The 20,402-nt window shown below is 38.8% G+C and overlaps 1 protein-coding gene across 3 annotated transcripts in view; it reads left to right on the top strand.

The window, feature by feature from the left end:
- The first annotated feature begins 1,078 nt into the window (after positions 1 to 1,078).
- Positions 1,079 to 20,402, top strand: part of CCAR1 (cell division cycle and apoptosis regulator 1) — a 53,726-nt gene continuing 34,402 nt past the window's right edge. The window contains exons 1-6 of one of the 3 annotated variants that reach the window (XM_067710747.1): positions 1,079 to 1,203; positions 2,552 to 2,673; positions 13,547 to 13,719; positions 14,133 to 14,177; positions 16,517 to 16,549; positions 19,020 to 19,213. In XM_067710747.1, coding sequence (XP_067566848.1) covers positions 2,601 to 2,673; positions 13,547 to 13,719; positions 14,133 to 14,177; positions 16,517 to 16,549; positions 19,020 to 19,213 — 518 coding nt within the window. In that variant the 5' untranslated portion in view covers positions 1,079 to 1,203; positions 2,552 to 2,600. Of the gene's footprint in view, positions 1,204 to 1,273; positions 1,482 to 1,644; positions 2,093 to 2,551; positions 2,674 to 13,546; positions 13,720 to 14,132; positions 14,178 to 16,516; positions 16,550 to 19,019; positions 19,214 to 20,402 lie in introns of those variants that run through there. The other 2 variants (XM_067710746.1, XM_067710748.1) reach the window with 2 other exon arrangements.

The raw sequence follows: 20,402 nt of genomic DNA, 5'->3' as shown, positions 1-20,402 counted from the left end.
TATGGGATCTAGTTCCCTGACCAGGGACCAAACCTGGGCCAAGTCCCATGAGTGATGTTTTAAAACAGTAATCTTTTAAAAACTGACCTTGGGGGGAATTCCCTGGCGGTCCAGTGGTTACAACTCTACGCTTCCACTGGCAGGGCCAGTTCGATCCCTCATCTGGGAACTAAGATTCCACAGACTGTGGTGTGGCCAGGAAAAAAAAAGAGATGTGAGAAATTGAACTCTGAAATACGTAATACATGTTGAAAGAAATTTTAAAAGACCTAAATAAATGGAAAGATACTCCATATTTATAGAATGGATACTTTATGTTGTTAACCCTGGGAATGTAAACTGGTGTAGTCACTGTGAAAACAGGTTCGCAGTTCCTCAAAAAGTTCAGTATAGAATTTACCAAGTAACCCAGAATTCCACTCCTAGGTATAAACCTAAGAGAATTGAAAACAGGAGTTCAAACAAATACTTGTATGTGAATGTTCATAGCAGCATTATTCATAATAGCCCCAAAGTGGAGACAACCCAAAAGATCAACTGACAAATGGATAAACAAAATGTGGTATTATCCATTAAAGATAATTATTTTAGCTATAAAATCGAATGAAGTACTGATGCCTGCTACAACATGAATCTTGGACACAATATAGTAAATTACAAAAGCTAGCCACTAAAGGCCGTATGTTGTATGATTCTATTAATATGAAATGTCTAGGACAGGTAAATCCATACAGAGAAAGCCGATTAGTGGCTGCCTGGGGCTGGAGGGAGCAGGGATTAAGCAGTGACTGTTTAATGGGTAGGGGTTTGTCTCAAGGGAGGAGGCGATGGTGGTTGCTTTTCGTATTTAGATACTAAAAGCCCCTGAATTGTACAACATAAAATACTTAGAGCAGTGAATTATACGTTAAAAGAATTTCATCTCATCTCAATTATTTAAAAAAGTTAGCAGATGCCACTGGATATATCCATTCTCCCAAATACTTGTACAAAAAAAAAAAAGCGAAAAAACACAAAATGGCGGAAGCCTTATCGGATCACGTGACTGCCGATTCCTTTCCTTCCCACACTCAGGGAAGCCTTTTCCTTTGAGCTTGCGCAGAGACATAGGCTCATTATTATGCGAGGCCAAGGTAACCCTTCTTAGGCGCGCTCTAGTTCTAGCTGCGTAGTATGAGGGGTGAGCGCCTCGAAGTCTCGCTGGTAAGCGCGCACGTAGAACGCAGGCCCGTAAGCGCCGTTCCTCGGAGAGATGGGGAGGAGGGGAGAGGCGCGGAGGAAAAGGGGGAAGTTGGCGCATGCGCGTAAGGCTGACGGGTTTGAAATGGCTTCGGTGTTAGCCGGGACCGGGTTCAGGTGAAGGTCTGGTCCTCGCGGTTGGAGCGGCCGGCGGCTGAGCCGGGGTTCTTAACGTCCAGTCAGATCCGCGGAAGGGCTGGGAGCGACCGATTTGGTAGCACGGCGTCCGTAGGCCGGCGACGGTGGGCCTCTCGTGGGACTGGGACGGGAGGGACACGGTCCCTTTTGTGCGGGTCGGAGCAGGCCCCGCGCGGCCGGCCCCTCCCCCACCGCCTCGCTTTTTTCCGGCGGCCCCTCGGGTGTACCCGGCGACCGTCCGCCTCATCCTCGGCCTGGCGGCCTCGAAGGAACTGCTGACCGCCGTCCCTAGCTCTCGAGCCGCTGAGGCTTTAGCCTCCTGGGCTGCGGTCCGGGACGTCGGGGCCGCTCACGGCGGCACGGCTTTTGGGGGATGGAGGCCTTCTCCGCCCCGCCGGGGGCTTAAGGGGATCAGGGCTCTCGGTATCCCCCTCTTGGCGTTCGCCTTGGCTCGTGGGACGGAGGTTTCCGCCTCCCCTGGTCTGCGGCCCGCGAGGAGCTAGGGCTGGAGGAAGATGGGTGGCAGAGCTCTGGCCTCTCCGAGGAGTGGGGGGAAAGGGAGTGCGCGGGCTGAGATCTTCGCCTCTTCTGGCTTGATTTTGGGTGGAGGGGTCTTCGCGATGGTTCTTTAAGGGGCAGCCATTATTTCAGCTGTCTTTCCCCTCGAGGGAGGTGAGAGAAAAGGAGCCCCCCAGTTCCTTCCCTGCTCTAGAAAGTAAGAAGATGTTCGTTATTTAAATGATATTCTTGAATCCCCTTATTCGGTGTCTCGTCCCAGCTTCCGTTATTGGTTTCTCCACTTTCAGCCCCCAGCTCATTGCCAAAAGAAACACGCAGGCTATATTTCTTTTGAACGTAAGGCTGTGTACTTTTTATTGTTAAGAATTGGATAGAAAACAACAGATGGTATTCTCTTTAAATGTGACAGTTTGTAGTCGCAGAAGGAAGTGCCTTTCTTGTAAGTCTACCCCAAATGTCATATATTGAAATTGGGTACTTTTGGTGAACTACTTGATGTGAAATGTTTTTCCTGCATATCGGACGTTCATATGCCCCTTGTTAAATAACTTGGCCTACAAAGATGTCCTTGACAAATTGAACATTTCTTTAAAATAATACTTCTGTGATATTTGTAGTTTGGTTGAACTTTAACCTGTGGATCCTTTCTTAATAGATCGCTGCTATAGAAGACAAGTGAAGGTTTTCTCCCTCCCCCTTTTATCATGGCTCAGTTTGGAGGACAGAAGAATCCGCCATGGGCTACTCAGTTTACAGCCACTGCGGTATCTCAGCCAGGTCAGTCGTCTTCTGAACACATGTACTGTAGATGTATGTCGGGTTGGAGATAAAACTATGTGAATTAGGCTATGCATAATATTGTAAAAAAGTTTGCAAATGCTGTATGTTTTAAGCTTATCTGTGAAGCTTCTTTTAAAAATTCATGGACCAACTATCAAAATATGTTTTACACAGCAGTTTGGACAGTTATATATAGTTTTTCAAACATTAAATTGATTAATTGGTTTAATTATGTTAGAGGTTCCTCATTTGTCATGTTAAGGTGTCAGTATTCATAAGTTATACTTAAAAATAAATGTATTAATCCATACTTTATAAAAACTATACATGACTGGTTTTCAGTTATTTGAATTTAAAGTAGAAACACCAGCTCTAAAGAATTTATCAAGCAAAGGAAAATGATAAATAGATGTAAAAGGAGCAAATGAATATTTACATTTTCAAAATAAAGTCAACAAAAAGTCATTTTCAAAATAAAGTAACAAAATATGTCGTTGAAAGTGTTTGTTTCCATATTTCTTCCCATTGCTCTTAGGAAGACCTTTTTTTTTTTTTTTTTTTTTAACTGTTTCTTGACTTATGGTTTGAAAATTAAAGCAAGTTTCCTAAGGAGTTTACAGAATGAAATTTTGGGTTTCTTTGAGTACCCAGAAAAGTTTCACCTTATTCTGTTAATTTGAATATATTTTTATTTATGACATACCTGGTACTAGTTCTTTGCTGCATTTTACTTAAAATTTTGTTATTTGAGGTCAGTTGCAGAGACAATGTGATCGTCTAACTTCGGTGTTCTAAATATGATGGACATGATTATCTTGTTATATAGGTGACCTTTCTCTTTTTCTATTAATTAATTAATTAATTAATTAATTTTGGGCTGCGGTGGGTCTTCGTTGCTGTGCACAGGCTTTCTCTAGTTGCGGCGAGCAGGGGCTACTCTTTGTTGTGGTGCGCGGGCTTCTCATTGCGGTGGCTTCTCTCGTTGCGGAGCACAGGCTCTAGGTGCGCAGGCTTCAGTAGTTGGAGCTCGCGGGCTCTGGAGTGCAGGCTCAGTAGATGTGGCGCACGGGCTTATTTGCTCCGCAGCATGTGGGATCTTCCTAGACCAGGGCTCAATCCAGTGTCCCCTGCATCGCCAGGTGGATTCTTAACCACTGTGCCACGAGGGAAGTCCCGGTGACCTTTCTCTTTAAGGAAATGGATATATTAGGGTTTTTATTTTAATTACTCTTGATTTGAGGGGTTAAATGATCAACAGTTACTTCTGCAGACAACTGAAAATAATATGAAATAATAGTTAAAGATTATGTTTATTCAGATCCAAATATTTCTCCTCTGTGTTAAATAGTGGGGAACCTGATAATGACTTAGTTTTTTTAATAAATTTATTTATTTATTAATTTATTTATTTTTTGGCTGCGTTGGGTCTTCGTTGCTGTGCGTGGACTTTCTCTAGTTGCGTCGAGCGGGGGCTACTCTTCCTTGCGGTGTGTGGGCTTCTCATTGCGGTGGCTTCTCTTGTTGCGGAGCACGGGCTCTAGGCGCGCAGGCTTCAGTAGTTGCAGCACGTGGCTCGGTAGTTGTGGCTCGTGGGCTCTAGAGCACACGGTCAGTAGTTGTGGCACATGGGCTTAGTTGCTCCACGACATATGGGATCTTCCCAGGCCAGGGCTCGAACCCATGTCTCCTGCATTGGCAGGAGGACTCTTAACCACTGCCACCAGGGAAGTCCCAATGACTTAGTTTTGTTGAAACAGGAATTATTAGCAGCTACTTTGTGTCCAGAAACAAGTGCTGTGTACTGGTATTTTGGTAAACTAAGCATGTTTACCTGTTTTTTTTCTGCATATAATTTGTTTTAATTTCGTACCAGTATTGTTCCAGTAGAATAGCTGTTATGGTGGAATTCTATTGTCTGTAGCTCTTAACATTTGTATTATAATTACTTAAATGTATACTATACTGTTTGTTTTTAAAACTTCTATTTTTTTTTTAATAAGTTTATTTATTTATTTTTGGCTGAGTTGGGTCCTTGTTGCTGCGCATGGGCTTTCTCTAGTTGCAGCAAGCGGGGGTTCTTCTTCGTTGTGGTGCGTGGGCTTCTCGTTGCCATGGCTTCTCTTGTTGCGGAGCACGGGCTCTAGGCACGCGGGCTTAGTTGTTCCGCAGCATGTGGGATCTTCCCGGACCAGGGCTTGAACCTGTGTCCCCTGCATTGGCAGGCGGATTCTTAACTGCTGCACCACCAGGGAAGCTCAACAGTTTCTATTTGTGCTGTAGGAAATTATTTATGGATTTTCTGGGACCTGTCATTAATCACAGTTTTTCAAAATCTGATATATTTTGGGTTTTTTTTAAATAAAATCTGATATTTTATTGATACATTATGACTTCAGTAACTAGGCAAGTGTTTTGTTAGCATCTGTGGTTAGTTTTCTTACAAAAATCCTGGAGTAGTTTCTAAGTGGAATTCTATTGACAATGTTTTTATTAAAATATTTAATTTTTAGGTGCTATATTTTGAGCTGTTTCCTGAAAGCCTGATATAATATTTTCTAACCTTCATTTTCAAGTCTTTGTGACTAATCATTATCTTATTAGAGTTGATTCTCAGAGCCAAGCTAATTTCTATCAAAGTTGAATTTTTTTCAACTCTAAGGCAATTAGAATTTTGTTTACACCTTAAAAACCTTATAGTTTTATTTACACCTCATTTCAATGGAGAACATTTTAGCCTAAGTATATAATGCCTTAAGTTTTCTCCTGGCAGCTTCAACTACAATTTGAGAAAAGATTTTAGCAAAGAGCATTAAAAGGACTTAATCTGGGTAATAGTATAGCTACCTGTTTTATTCTAGTTAAAAAAAATATATATATATATATGCATGCCAGATATATTAGTATCAGAGGTCAATGTCATAAATCAAATAATCACGCAACAGAAAAAGGTTAACTGAATAATTCAGTTCAAATGAAATATTTTGATCTTTGTGGCTATGTATCTGACTCATTTTCTCCTGAAAGCAATATAAAAAATTACTACTGTTTCCTTTTTGTATATAACTTAAGGTGGTTTTGTTCAGTTAATGGCTTTGCTATACCATTTTCTAGCAAGGTTATCTTGCATTTGTACTAACTTTGAAAATTCTCAGCTAACAGTGATTTGAAAATTTCAGTGCATTCACACAGGTGACGTATTTAAAATAAGATTAAAAACTTCAGTAAAAGCATGCACGCTAGCACTTTATTGCTGAAATCTGTCATAAAGTCCAAGATCAGTATTTGAATTGTTTCTGATTAATTTTAATGCTGAGTCTGTTCAATTAAGGAGTTAGTAATTTCTACATGTCTGTCATTTAATTTTCTTTTCCTTTATTTCCCGTATTCAAACATATATCAAACCTTGACTTTTTCCCCCCTTGAAAATGCCTCGAATATATTCCTCTATTTTACATTTAGGCCCTTTGCACTTTACATGTAGATAACTGCATCAGCTTTCCCTTGCTTGCAGATCTTATGCCAAAGTCTCTCACCTAACTTTCAGGCCCTTCCATACCTTTCCCAAAGCTTTATATCCTAATCTGTGATGCTTACCGTAAATCATTCACTTAAGTCAGGATGCTCTTTTCCCCATGTATCACTTAGTCATACTCTATATTTATTATCCTCTATTAAGTTCTCACTGCTTTTATTTGCTTTCCTCTTTTACTGGATATGTTGCTTATTATTTCTCCCCCAGCTCCAGTGTGTCTGTCAGATATGATATTCCTAAAGCATAATTTCTATCTAAATTACTGAACTTTCCAAAGCTGAATGGGCCCTGAACTAGATTCTGTCTCAGTTCTTTTTTCTAACAGATGAAGAATTTGAGGCCCAGATAAGTGAAGAAATTTGTTTATCAACAGAAGGTCACAGAAGAGTCCAATGTTAGGACCTCAAAATAGTGGTTATTGTTTCTTCCATTACTCTGTTCTTTTATTCATCCTCAAAAATATCTTCAAGGACTTTTAGAATACAGTTCAAACTCCTTGAGATGGTATTCAGGATCTTCTGTATTTCCAGCCTCATTTCTCATATCTCCTACACTGAAATACTTCTTTTTAAATATTTACCCTCTTTTCTATCTCCTAGCTGAAGTGCTGTATTACATATTCAGTGACAGTCATAATTGGGACCAGAGCTTTAAGGTTTGAAAGCTTAACAGTTTTCTGTCGTGTAAAGGGACATTGAGAGAGAGAGCTGGCAAATCACTGACTGAATCTTTAAATATCCCGTAGATTAATTATAGTGACTTAGGAGTATCTTCAGTATATTTGACTCAAAATATTTGCATGTGTATATGTACATAATTGCAACAGTATTAAAATGTTTGGGTGGATTTAGCCAATTCAGACCTATTTTCTCACCCATTTCTTTGACCATTTGTAAGATGACTACATTCTGGCTATAGACAAAAAAATGAACTAGTTCCGGAGTTAAGATCATAGTGCTATGTGGTACTTTAACACAGGTGACTGAGGCTAATACAATTGTTTTAAATGTGACTTCATTTAAAATTGTTTTATACGAATTTTATTTTATTTTATTAGTTTATTTATTTTGGCTGTGCCATGCGACTTAAGGGATCTTAGTTCCCTGACCAGGGATCGAACTCGGACCCATGGCAATGAAAGCACCCAGTACTAACCCGGACTGCCAGGGAATTCCCTATACAAATTTTTTTTTTTTTTAATTAAAAAATTTTATTTATTTTTGGCTGTGCCATGCAGCATGTGGGATCTTAGTTCCCTGACCAGGGATGGAACCTGCACCCCCTGCATTGGAAGTATGGAGTCTTGACCCCTGGACTGCCAGGGAAGTCTCCCCTGTACAAATTTTAAAGGTCACACTTCATTTAAAGTTATTACAAAATATTGGTTATATTTCCTGTGCTGTACTATATGTCCTTGTTAGCTTATCTTACACTCAGTAGTTTGTACCTCCCGCTCCCCCACCCCAATCTTACCCATCCCTGCCTTCTCCCCACTGGTAACCACTAGTTTGTTCTCTGTATCTGTGAACCTGCTTTTTTGTTATAATCACTGGTTTGTTGTATTCTTTAGATTTCACAGATAAGTGATATCATATAGTATTTGTCTTTCTTCTGTCTGACTTACTTCACTTAGCATAATGCCTTCCACGTCCATCCATATTGCTGCATATGGCAAGATTTCATTCTTTTTTATGGCTGAGTAGTATTCTATTGTATATGTATACCCCATATCTTCTTTATCCATTCATTTGTTGATGAACACTAAAGACGCTTCCGTAAAATATGACTTCATTTTTTCTACCTCTTTAATCTGGCCCACTGGTTGTCTTTTAAAACCCCTCTCTCTTGAGTCAGAAGTTCAAATTGTTAAACTGCAAGATTCATGATCCTTTTCAAACAAATAATAGCTGATGTACTATGTATACTTATATTCGTTATCTCTTGATAGAGCTGGATATTTCCAACTTATTTGGTAGAAAAAGAAGATTGCAGGAATTCCCTGGCTGTCCAGTGGTTAGGATGCGGCGCTTTGCCCACTTTCATTGCCGGGGCCCAGGTTTGATCCCTGGTAAGGGAACTAAGATCCTGCAAGCCAGCATGGCCAAAAAGATTGCTATTGGTGTGGGCTTAACTCTCGTTAAACACTACTAGTGCTATGTAACAAGAAACTGTCTCCAAAACATTGTTCTAAGAGTAAAAAAAAAAATGCACAGAAATCTGTTAAGGTTAAGCCTCATTGTTAGTACATATTTTCTCCCTTATTCTCTGAGCTTGCCTTATTTGTGCTCTCATCCAGTGAGAGCTGCATCAACATACCAAACCAGTGAGTGCCCGTCTCTCTATCCTTAGTTGAGTGTGCAACTCATGTTTATGCATTTGTGGCTTCTCTTGCACTATGTGTTTTATGATCTGGGAAATAATTTTGGTCTATTATAGCTGAAAATGTATTGGAAGTAACATTGAAAGTTGGAATATTAACTTTGGGTGATACAAAACTCGTTGAAAGAAATGGAATTGAAAACTAGGTAGATATCTGAGGCATTCAAGGATGGAAGAAATCATGACATTACAAATAGTGTCTTTAACTTCCTGGGAGGGTTGACCAACATACTTGAGTAGTAGCTAGAAGAGATTATGGCCAGGATCACTAGTCATCACTTCCATGGGACTTCAAGAGAGTGGAAGAGCTGTTGTCTGCCAGGATATTAATCTTTATAGAGACTCCCATATAACACTGACTTATTTAAGGCTTTGCCTCTCCTTTATAGAACAGTTCTCTCCACTAAGTAGAATTTTCTGTGATGATGAATATATTCTGTGTCTTCATTATCTAATATGGTAGCCACTAGCCACATGTAGCTCTTGAGCCCTTGAAATGTGGTTAATGTGACTGAGGGACTGAGTTTCTAATTTTATTTACTTTTCACTAATTTAAATTGAAATAACCGTATATGGCTGGTGGCTAGTGTATTGAACAGTGCGGTTAGTATAGAAGATTACAACATTTAGAATATGTTATATTTAAAATACTATTTTGTGCCTTAATTTTTTTTAATATGCCCATGACTTATTTATTTTACAACTGGAAGTTTGTACCTTTGACTCCCTTAATTTCTAATTCTTAAAAAGTAATGAGTATTTCCAGTTATTTGGGTACGTTATGGGCTTAGAATAGTACCTCAAAAGCAATAGCAATGCCTTGACCAGTGAGTTGTCTGATTGTAAGAAAGTTATCTGTGCATGAGGGCATCAAAAGTTTTGAATTTCTATGAAATCTAATCTTTAAAGATCACTTTTTAGGAAGGATGTTGAGTTGAAGATGACACTTAGGAGACTTGTTCACTTGGTTTAAAACTTGGGTTTATACGTGTTTTAGTAAATCCACAAGTTATAAAGAGAATCCCCCATGTCTTTATGTTGTTTTTCTTTCCATACAGTGTAAGATTGCTTTTGAACATATATTGATATATGGAAATTCCGAAGAATAAAGCATTGCTTGACCAGTGCCTTAAAAAAATTTTGCAAAAGATGAAAAAAATGAAGTTTCTCGGATTAGCTTGAGTTTTTTTTTGTTTTTTATTATTTTATTTGTTTTTTATTTATTTATGTAAATTTATTTATTTATTTTTGGCTGCATTGGGTCTTCGTCGCTGTGTGCGGGCTTTCTCTTGTTGCGGCGAGCAGGGGTTACTCTTCGTTGCGGTGCTTGGGCTTCTCATTGCGGTGCCTTCTCTTCTTGCGGAGCACAGGCTCTAGGCATGTGGGCTCAGTAGTTGCAGCACGCAGGCTCTAGAGAACAGGCTCAGTAGTTGTGGCGCACGGTCTTAGTTGCTCCGTGGCAGGTGGGATCTTCCCAGACCGGGGCTCGAACCGTGTCCCCTGCATTGGCAGGCGATTCTTAACCATTGTGCCACCAGGGAAGTCCCAGAGATTTTTTGTTTTTTTAGCCTTAGGTTGCTTCTAAGTAGTTTTTTTTTTAATTGAAGTATAGCTGATTTACAGTGTTGTGTTAGTTTCAAGTGTACAGCAAAGTGATTCAGTTATGCATATGTGTATATATATATATGAGGTTTTGAATTTTATTATTTCAGAAGGATCACCCATCTTAGTAAAGATGGATAATACATCTTAGGTATAAGGGTAATAAGGCTTTTTAAATTTGTGAGTTTGATAAGATCAAGGAACAACAGACGGGACAGGTTTCTCTTATGTGTTTTAATGGTGTGTTCACTGGTATTCAGTATGTCATAACTACTAGTATGTCATAAAATGAAAGCTTCAGTCATATGAAACTGATTTTACATTTTAGAAAATAATATATTTTACATTTGTCCTTAAAGCTTTAAGGAAACTTACCCCTTAGATTTACTTATTAACCTCTGGTAGCCTTTGGTCATTTAGGGCTCATTTCATAGGTTTGTCTGTGGAAGTATTGTTACATAGTTATAAGTATATCTGTTTCAGATGGGCCATGAGACCTTCAACAATCATATTGAATCAGGTACAGATAAATGAACAGCCTGTTCCAATCTGGGTAATTGGAAAAAAATCTCCAACTGATAAGTGTTAGGCCACTTATGGAGAGAGAAAGATTAAGTCAGAGATTCATACCTTTGTACTTTGTAAGTATAGAATTATCTTACAGAATATTGATTATAGAAATTCACAAGAAGAGCGGAGAATGCTATGAACAGGTATTCAAGGATACCTTCTTAGATAGCCACAAAAAAGAGGAGCATTAATAAATTTTAATGAAATGTACTTTATTGAGGTTAAAATCGCAAAGGTAAATGATTTTAAAGAGAGCTACATTATACAGACATATAAAAGCCACAACCACATGCACAGTGATTTCACAAAATTTGAATTAAGTAGCTAGTAGAGTGCAGCAACTACTACTACAGTGTCAATTTCCTTCCCATAAAGTTCTCCTACCAATCAGTCTGCTTTGTAGTTTCTAATTCATCACATTGACTGTCAGCAGTGGAAAAGGGATTGTGGATATCAGCTATCATCCCACTTACTAAATGCTGTGTAGGAAAAAAAGAGCTCTTTCTGAGATATTAGCCCTGAGCCCTTCTGTGACAGCTATCAGTACTTTCCAGTGTTCTGGAAATTGGTACCAGCAGATCTGAGGTCAGAGCTCAGGTGGGTGAAGGAGATGCATGCGGATATGGTACTTGAATCACAAGATGTTACTTTTGTCAAGTGCAGAACATCCCAATCTAAGAATTTTAAATACTAATAATTTTTCCTAGGTTCTTTCCCTGTCTTGTGTTTACAAGAGAATTTTGCTTCTGTTATCCTAAAACAGTGGTTCTTAACCTTTTTTGGGTCCGTTATCCTTTTGAAAATCTGATGAAAGCTTTGGACTTTCTTGTCTGTAATTTTACACACAGTTTCAGAAGGTTAACAGGAACTACTGGTTAGAACCTGTGCCCTAGTTTCATTACCTTTATCTCCATTCTCACGGCAGTTAACTTCATTTTGAATTTACGTTGGTGTTAAGACATTCCTCATTTCTTTCTATTTAAATTAACTTTGTTAGTCTTGGTTTCTCCTTTCTGCCCATCTGTGGCGTCTGACTTACCTTAAAAACAAGAGAGATCTAGAAAAATGATACAGATGAACTTATTTGCAAAGCAGAAATAGAGACACAGAGGTAGAGAACAGACATATCGGGGCAGGGGGATTGGGATGAATTGGGATATTGGGATTGACATATATGTACTACTATGTATAAAATAGGTAACTAATGAGAACCTACTGTAGCTCAGGGAACTCTACTCAGTGCTCTGTGGTGACCTAAATGGGAAGGAAATCCAAAAAGAGGGGATATATGTATACGTATAGCTGATTCACTTTGCTGTGCAACAGAAACTAACACAACATTGTAAAGCAGCTGTACTCCAATAAAAATTTAAGAAACAAAAACAGGGCTTCCCTGGTGGCTCAGTGGTTGAGAGTCCGCCTGCCGATGCAGGGGACATGGGTTCGTGCCCGGGTCCGGGAAGATCCCACATGCTGCGGCTGGGCCCGCGAGCCATGGCCACTGAGCCTGCGCGTCCAGAGCCTGTGCTCCGCAATGGGAGAGGCCACAGCAGTGAGAGGCCTGCGTACCGCAAAAAAAAAAAGGGAATAAGAGATTAATGTTGTAAGGGTCTAGAATTGTGTATTCAGGACACTCAGTAGGTTTTTTTCCCCACCTTAGATTCTTTTTTTTTTTTTCTCAACCTTTTTTAATTTTTAAAAATCAGTGTTTTAGCAGGGGATAATTTGTAATTTATATTAATTCCAAACATGATTTCTGGGATTTGTTTATTTTTGCCTAAGTTTGTTGGTTTGTTTTACTTTTGAGTAGAATTAACCTGGACTCTTAAACAACTGATTGATGATGAACCTCACACTTCTAAAGATTTTCTGGTAGATTCTAGACTAGGTGCTTTGGTTAATTCATTAATGATTTCTGTTCTTTTCCTGTAAGGCACAATCTGTTCTTTCTGTAGGGTTATTAACTTAGTAGCTATAAAGCAGCATTTTTTTTAGTTATTCTCAGATATAAGCAAGATGCTTTGGAAAATGGAGTGTTACATGAGCAAATATTGCTTTTATGGCGACCTCTTTGAGATTCACAATGCTTAGTGGCATATTAAAGGTTCTGAGGATTCCTGCAGTAAACATATGTGCTTATTAATTCACTGTTTTCTAAACTTTTTAAACCTTGAACCCCTTTTTCCCAAACTTTAATGTCCCAGGAAGCTAGTCATTACTCTAGGAGATACAGTTTGGGGAAGTGCGGTGCTAGACTGCTGTTTAGTGCTTTGTGTTTTTAAACTGTTCCTATTGTCTGTTTCCTAGTTTTACAGTTCTTTAATAGAGTAGAAGTACATGAAAATTCTCTCCAGTAGGATGTTTTAAGGGTGGATCACTTCCAGCAGCGCTGTCCTTAATGTATGATTCTAATCTGCTTGAAGATAATACATTCTAGATTAGTAAAATAAGATGGTTTATTTTCTGCTTTTCTTACTAAAAATATTTCTCAAGGGTACTTTAGCCACTTGGTCTAGGTAAGGTTGGTTGGGTTCATTCTGTAGTTTAATTTTATAGATTAATGTTTTCTTATATCTGTCACGACTTGAGCATATATTTAATATAAAGCCATTGGAATCTGAGGTGGGGCATGAATCATTTAAATTCAACAAGCATTAGTAAAATTTTTCTTTAGGTTTTTACTAAGCAATGACAGACTGTAATTCATTACTAAGCACTCATTGAAAATTCCTGGACAGGATCCAAATAATCTTGATTTTTTTCCCCCTCTTTCTAATCTCATTTTAGCTGCATTGGGTGTTCAGCAGCCATCACTCCTTGGAGCATCTCCTACCATTTACACACAGCAAACTGCATTGGCAGCAGCAGGCCTTACTACACAAACCCCAGCAAACTATCAGTTAACTCAAACTGCAGCATTGCAGCAACAAGCTGCAGCTGCAGCAGCAGCATTGCAACAGGTGAATCTTTAATAGGTTTTAATATGTGACATGCAGAACTTTCAAATCTGAGTAGCTAGGGTAGGTACCTTCACATTTTAAAGAATGAATAGTTGTGGGGTTCTATTATGCTTATTGTTTTATTCTGGTGATAAAAATTCTTTATGCCCAGGACATACAGAGAGATGTAGTTGCATAGTCAAAATTCTTAAGTTCTTGTATCTTAACTATTTGAGTAAAATTCCATTCTTGATGAATCCCAAAGTATAAGTAATCATTATTTTGTTTATTTTAGATGAAGTGTAGATGTTCCAGAAAATTTCGTTTTAGTTTAATTCTGGTTATGTATTTGAATGTATATATATATGTATATGGCTTTTTGAGAATGACTAAAACTAATGTCCATATTTTTCTTTAAAAAATCTTTTTTCCAGCAATATTCACAACCTCAGCAGGCCTTGTATAGTGTGCAACAACAGGTTAGTTTATATTTTCCATGTTAAAAACTGATTTTTAAAAAGTTATTTGTTCCAACTGAATTTTTGTAGATTTTATTTCCCATCAGTAACCTTAATGTGTGATTTGAATTCTTTTGGGGTGGAGGAAATGTGGTAGGTAAAACGGAATGTCTCCAAGGGAGAGGAGGACAGGAGAGAGGTCCTGAAGACTCAAATCCTCATCTAGTAGCCAGTCCTTGTCACATGTTTCTAAGAAAGCATGCAGAAGAATCTGGAAGGAATCACTCTATTAATGAGTCTTTGGCCTAGTACTCTTATTTGAAACCTCTAGCCCTACTGTGCTGTACTGGACCACATGTGAAAATGAAAAGCTCCTTTTTCCCATTTGAAGCTAAACCGTAGACAGACCTTTGGCTTTCAGCCTGTATTTATTTAAAACAATGGAACCCTGCCTTTTTTTCCCCTAATGAAATTGTGTATTGAAACCTAATATATAAAATATAAAAATAGTGTTGAAAATGGGAGGAAGCCTCCCCTTGTAGTTCTCACCCCTATTCCGAAGGCACATTTGAACAATTTGAAAACTCCTTACTTAGAGTAAAAGTTTCTTTGGCTCCTTTTCCCTAAGCTTATACTCTAATCATATTCTTCAAGGGTTATTATATCTGGGATGGTAGAAAGAGGTAACAAAGTGAACCCAAGGAGAAGCATATCAAGCAAAGAAGAGTTTGACTTGCTCAAATCTAGATGGGTTCCAGTCTAAGCACCCATTCTAGGTTTTCCAGGGTTAAGAGGTAGTCTTTGTCCCTTCTCAGTGCCATTAAGGAAGCTTCAGGAAAGTATAGCAGTCAGGAGAGGAAAAGGGGATACAAGAGACAAGGACCAAAAACTTGGATCCAGAGACACTGTGGAGAAACAAGAGGCTTCTCAATCCATTAACACTTGTCCCTAGATCCATGCCCCAATTTCATCCTTGCCTGTTAGGTTTCAGAAGCATTTCATTTGCCCTGAAGATTATAGTATCCCACTAATAATTGCTTTAAACTTCTAAAAAATTGATAAGAGATTGGGGTCCAAGTTGGCTATCTTGTTTTCAGATACCCTTAGACTTATTTTAGTACTGTTAGGAAATACATTATTAAAGCCTGTGTTTTATTTTGAACCACATGAAAATGGCAATACTCAAATGTTCTTGCCCTAAAAAAATGCCATTATTCATCCATTCTTAACTTACAGAAAAATGGAAATTTGATAGATTTAACCTTTAATACATGTCGACCTAGGTAAACAGTGTTTTGAATTAGAATGTCATATAGATTGTTTTCTCCTAGCTTATTTTTAAGTCTGACAAAGATTTATTGGGAAGCTTATTAGTCATAGTAAATAAGAAGTCATGAACAGAAGAACTGTGATCTTCAGATTCTGCCATTGGGCTTAAAACACTAGTTAGAAGCTAATAAGCATTAAGGATGTCTCAAGGGAAACCTTACCTAAGTCCAAATCTTACCCTGACCAGGATATCCACAAACACAGAAATGACGCCCATGTTCTCCTCAGACTGCTTACCTGGGCAGTAGGAAAAAAGACCTTGTCCTCAAGCTATTAAGCATCATCAGGAGATTCCTGCTCTTCTAGCTGTAACCATGGGACACTAGTGCATGATAGACAACTCCAAGCTGGGCAGCTTGAAAAGAATGCTGAAGGATGACAGGGAGCAAGCAGGGATAAGTATTTCTTTGGAGACCCTCCTGATGGTTAATACAGACACAGTCCTGAGGCTTCAGAAAGTTTACTTCTGTTCCAGAGTTTTAAAATTTCCCCCTTCCCACCAATTCCTTTTGCTTTCTGGTAATGTTATACTTTGCTATTGCCAGAGAAACTATGTCAGGGTGTATGGTCCTTTATGGTCCCCATACCTTTGGCAAGTCTGACTGTAAGGACTGCTTCTCATATTAGAGGGATATATATGAATTGGACAGTGAGTAATATTTTTGATACAGGTAGCTTACGGATGATATTGAATCATTTCTGTAGCATGGTAATTAATATGGGGCAGAAGTAGAAATTTACCCCTCTAGGGACTTGTGGGGTTTTTTGGTGGGTGTTATTCCTCTGAAATAACAAAAAAAAAAATTCTTTATCATTATTGAATGAGTTAGTTATATTTAAAGTCTGCAGTTGTTAAAAATAGTTGTAGGAAACCTTATACCTAATGACCTCTGTTACTTTTCACATATTTCTTAATTAGAAATAAAGTACTTATTTAATAGGAATTTTTCCTTTTGTAAAACATCTGTGAAACAGCAGTTCTGATTGATTCTTTTATCTTTACTGCTTTTGTTTGTTTTTCCTGTTTTTAGTTGCAGCAACCTCAGCAGACCCTGTTAACACAGGTTAGTTTGGCATTACTTTATTTCTTATGAATATCTGAATGAAAGGTAGACCAAAGTTTTATTCCTGTTCTAGGTTTTCTTTCAGGGGTTTTTTTTTTTTTTTTTTTAAATATATTTATTTATTTATTTATCTGGCTGTGCCGGGTCTTAGTTGCGGCATGCCGCGTGCGGAATCTTCGTTGTGACATGAGGGATCTTTACTTGCAGCATGTGGTCTCTTAGTTGTGGCATATGGGATCTAGTTTCCTAACCAGAGATCGAACCCTGGGCCCCCTTCATTGGGAGCGCAGAGTCTTAACCACTGGACCACCAGGGAACTCCCTCTTTCAAGGTTTAAAGATGAATATTTGTTGGATTCATGTAATAGTTTTAGCAATATAATGTTAAATAAAGATGGAAAACATGTTTTTGTTTTTTCTTTTATGCTGTTTGATTGCTGTTCCTGCTGTGATCTAGTTTGAATAAGTATGAGGTCTTATTTTAAATTTAATACTGATTTTGGCTTTTACATTTTCTTTGTAGCTAGTATTTTTAAGAATGTTTTTGTACATGTTATATCTTTTTCACTTTGACCTTAGGAGGTGAGTTATTGTGTTGCATTATCAGCTTGATTTTTCAGCAACATTAAAAAGTTTGTCAACTTTCGATATGTAATGCTACTTTAGGCTTTGTGGACCACTTACAGTCTATGTTGCATTTTTTTTTTTCTTTTTAAACAATTCTTTAAAAGTGTAAAAACTGGGAATTCCCTGGTACTCCAGTGGTTAGGACTCTGTGCTTTCACTGCCAAGGGCCTGGGTTCGATCCCTGGTCGGGGGACTAAGATCCCGCAAGCCACACGCCGCAACCTAAAAAGAAAAAAAAAAGTGTAAAAACGACCCTTGGCTTGTAAGTTTGTGTAAAGATGATAAACTGTGGGCTGGATTTGGCCCGTGGGTTGTGGTTCACTGACCCCTGGTGTATGCAACTGTTAAAAAGAAAGCAGAACTTCTAATAGTAACTGGAGACAGTGATTGCCCCATGGATAGGGAACTAGGTAGCTAAGGAACAGGAATAGGTGAAAAGCTTTTTACTGTATAACCTTTTGTACCTGTATAGTCTTGAACCTGTTAGTTACTTTAAAAAAATAAAGTATACTTCAGTTGAGAAATAAACCTCACTTTGTATTTATTAAAGAACTAAAATTGGGACTTCACTGGTGGTCCAGTGGTTAAGACTCTGTGCTTCCACTGCAAGGGGTGTGAGTTTGATCCCTGGTCAGGGAGCTAAGATCCCACATGCTGCACAACCAAAAAAAAAAAAAAGAACTAAAATTGATGAACACCTACGTCCTATTTTCAATCTCCAATAGTAGGATTTTCAGACTGAATAGAAAAGCTGTAAAAGTTAGTCTTTGCTTAGAATAACACTTCCCAAAGTGTGCCCATAAAGCATTAGTGTCTTATCTTATTATGTTAAAGAAACTTTGTGAGAAAATTTTGTGGCTACACTTTAAGAAATGCTGAGTTCCTTTAATATATATATAGGCCTTAACTTTTTTTTTTAATTGTAGAACTTGGAGACTTGCTTTATTGGGCAGGTGTAAAACGAATTATGGAATTCATTTGAGTTGAAGAATCAGATGATCCTTTCTTTTTAATGGTTTTATTTCTGTTTACATACAGAAGTTTTAATCAGTAATATGTTGTTATTCATGTTTGATTATGTCAGAAGAGACCAATGAAAGTGTTACCTTTCCTCCCAGTTTGAGATATAATTGACATATAACATTGTATTAGTATAAGGTGTACAGCATGATTTAATAATACATATATATTGTGAGATGATTTCCACAGTCAGTTTAGTTAACGTGCATCACCTCTTGTAAGTGAATTTCTTTTTACTTCTGATGAGAACTTTCAAGATCTACTCTCAGCAAGTTTCAAATGTAGGATACAGTATTGTTAACCGTAATCACCATCCTATACGTTACATCCCCACTGGAAGTTTGTACTTTTCAACCACCTTCACCCATTTCCCCCACCACACCCCCTCCTCTGGCAGCCACCAATCTGTTTTCTGTTTTTATGAATTCTTTGTTTTTTTTAGGATCCACATATAAGTGAGATCATATATATATTTGTCTTTCTCTGACTTATTTCAATTATCTAGGGCTTTCCTGAGTCTTTGTTATGTCATTATGGATTTTGAATTTCTAAGAGAGGGCTAGAGTATGCGGTGTTTTTTTAACTCATTGCACTGTGGTGACTTTTTCCTGAAACGTCCTGTGGAAACTTTCATCTGAGGGAACTTAATCATGAAATCGATCAAAAATAACGTAATTTTTCAGACTTGATTTTCATCTTCAAGGTGTACGTATGTGTTTTCTAACTTCAAATTGTTTTTAGCATTTTGAGCTATTTTTAACTAGTTTTAAGTTCTAGACTGCTTCATATCATTACCTTAATTTGGTGTTGATTTTGTTTTATAGCCGACTGTCGGACTGCCTACAAGCCTTAGCTTGTCAACTCCTCAACCAGCAGCTCAGATAACTGTATCATATCCAACACCAAGGTCCAGTCAGCAACAGACACAACCTCAGAAACAGCGTGTTTTTACAGGGGTGGTTACAAAACTACACGATACATTTGGATTTGTGGATGAAGATGTATTCTTTCAGCTTAGGTAAACTTCATTAGGTGTTGACAAATGCCTTCTTGTATTTAGCGTTAAGTATATTGATAAGACACCTACTTAACTGTGGCATGGAATTATGGTTTAGCTCTGATTTTCTGCTTTAATCATTCAACCTGTACCTGTGACATTTTTTTAAATTAATTAATTAATTTAGGCTGCATTGGGTCTTCGTTGATGCACATGGGCTTTCTCTAGTTGTGGCGAGCAGGGGGCTACTCTTCGTTGTGGTGCGTGGGCTTCTCATTGCGGTGGCTTCTCTTGGTGTGGAGCACAGGCTCTAGGCACACGGGCTCAGTAGTTGTGGCTCGCGGGCTCTAGAGCGCAGGCTCAGTAGCTGTGGCGCACGGGCTTAGTTGCTCTGTGGCATGTGGTTTCTTCCCAGACCAGGGCTCAAACCCATGTCCCCTGCACTGGCAGGCAGATTCTTAACCACTGTGCGAGCAGGGAAAGTCCCCTGTGACATTTTTTGATGGAGAATGTGACTGAAGATATCTTTTTATCATTGACAAAGTAGTCATCATGAATTCTTTATAAATGTTTTGTAGGAGTGAGTTTACATTTCTAGCTATTCATGAGCAGACTTACAGTGAGATTAAAAATTGAAGGGGTTGGGCTTCCCTGGTGGCGCAGTGGTTGGGGGTCCGCCTGCCGGTTGAGGGGACGCAGGTTTGTGCCCCGGTCCGGGAGGATCTCGCATGCCGCAGAGCAGCTGGGCCCGTGGGCCGTGGCTGCTGGGCCTGCGCGTCCTGAGCCTGTGCTCCGCAGCGGGAGAGGCCACGGCGGTGAGAGGCCCGCATACCGCAAAAAAAAAAAAAAAAAAAAATGAAGGGGCTTCCCTGGTGACGCAGAGGTTGAGAGTCCGCCTGCCCATGCAGGGGACACAGGTTCGTGCCCCGGTCCGGGAAGATCCCACATGCCGCAGAGCGGCTGGGCCCGTGAGCCATGGCCGCTGAGCCTGCACGTCCGGAGCCTGTGCTCCGCAACGGGAGAGGCCACAACAGTGAGAGGCCCGCGTACCGCAAAAAAAAAAAAAAAAAAAAAAAAAAATTGAAATAGTCATGTGCCTTTTAAAATTTAATCTTTTGTTTGACATATCTAATGACATGTATGTAAAATATTTTAGTTGAAAAAATGATAGGATTAAATGACTTGGGCTTCCCTGGTGGCACAGCGGTTA

Source organism: Pseudorca crassidens, chromosome 16 (genome assembly GCF_039906515.1).
Source record: "Pseudorca crassidens isolate mPseCra1 chromosome 16, mPseCra1.hap1, whole genome shotgun sequence".
Lineage (NCBI taxonomy): Eukaryota > Metazoa > Chordata > Mammalia > Artiodactyla > Delphinidae > Pseudorca > Pseudorca crassidens.
The sequence above is the reverse complement of the archived record's forward strand: the minus strand, read 5'-3'. Positions and strand labels throughout refer to the sequence as shown.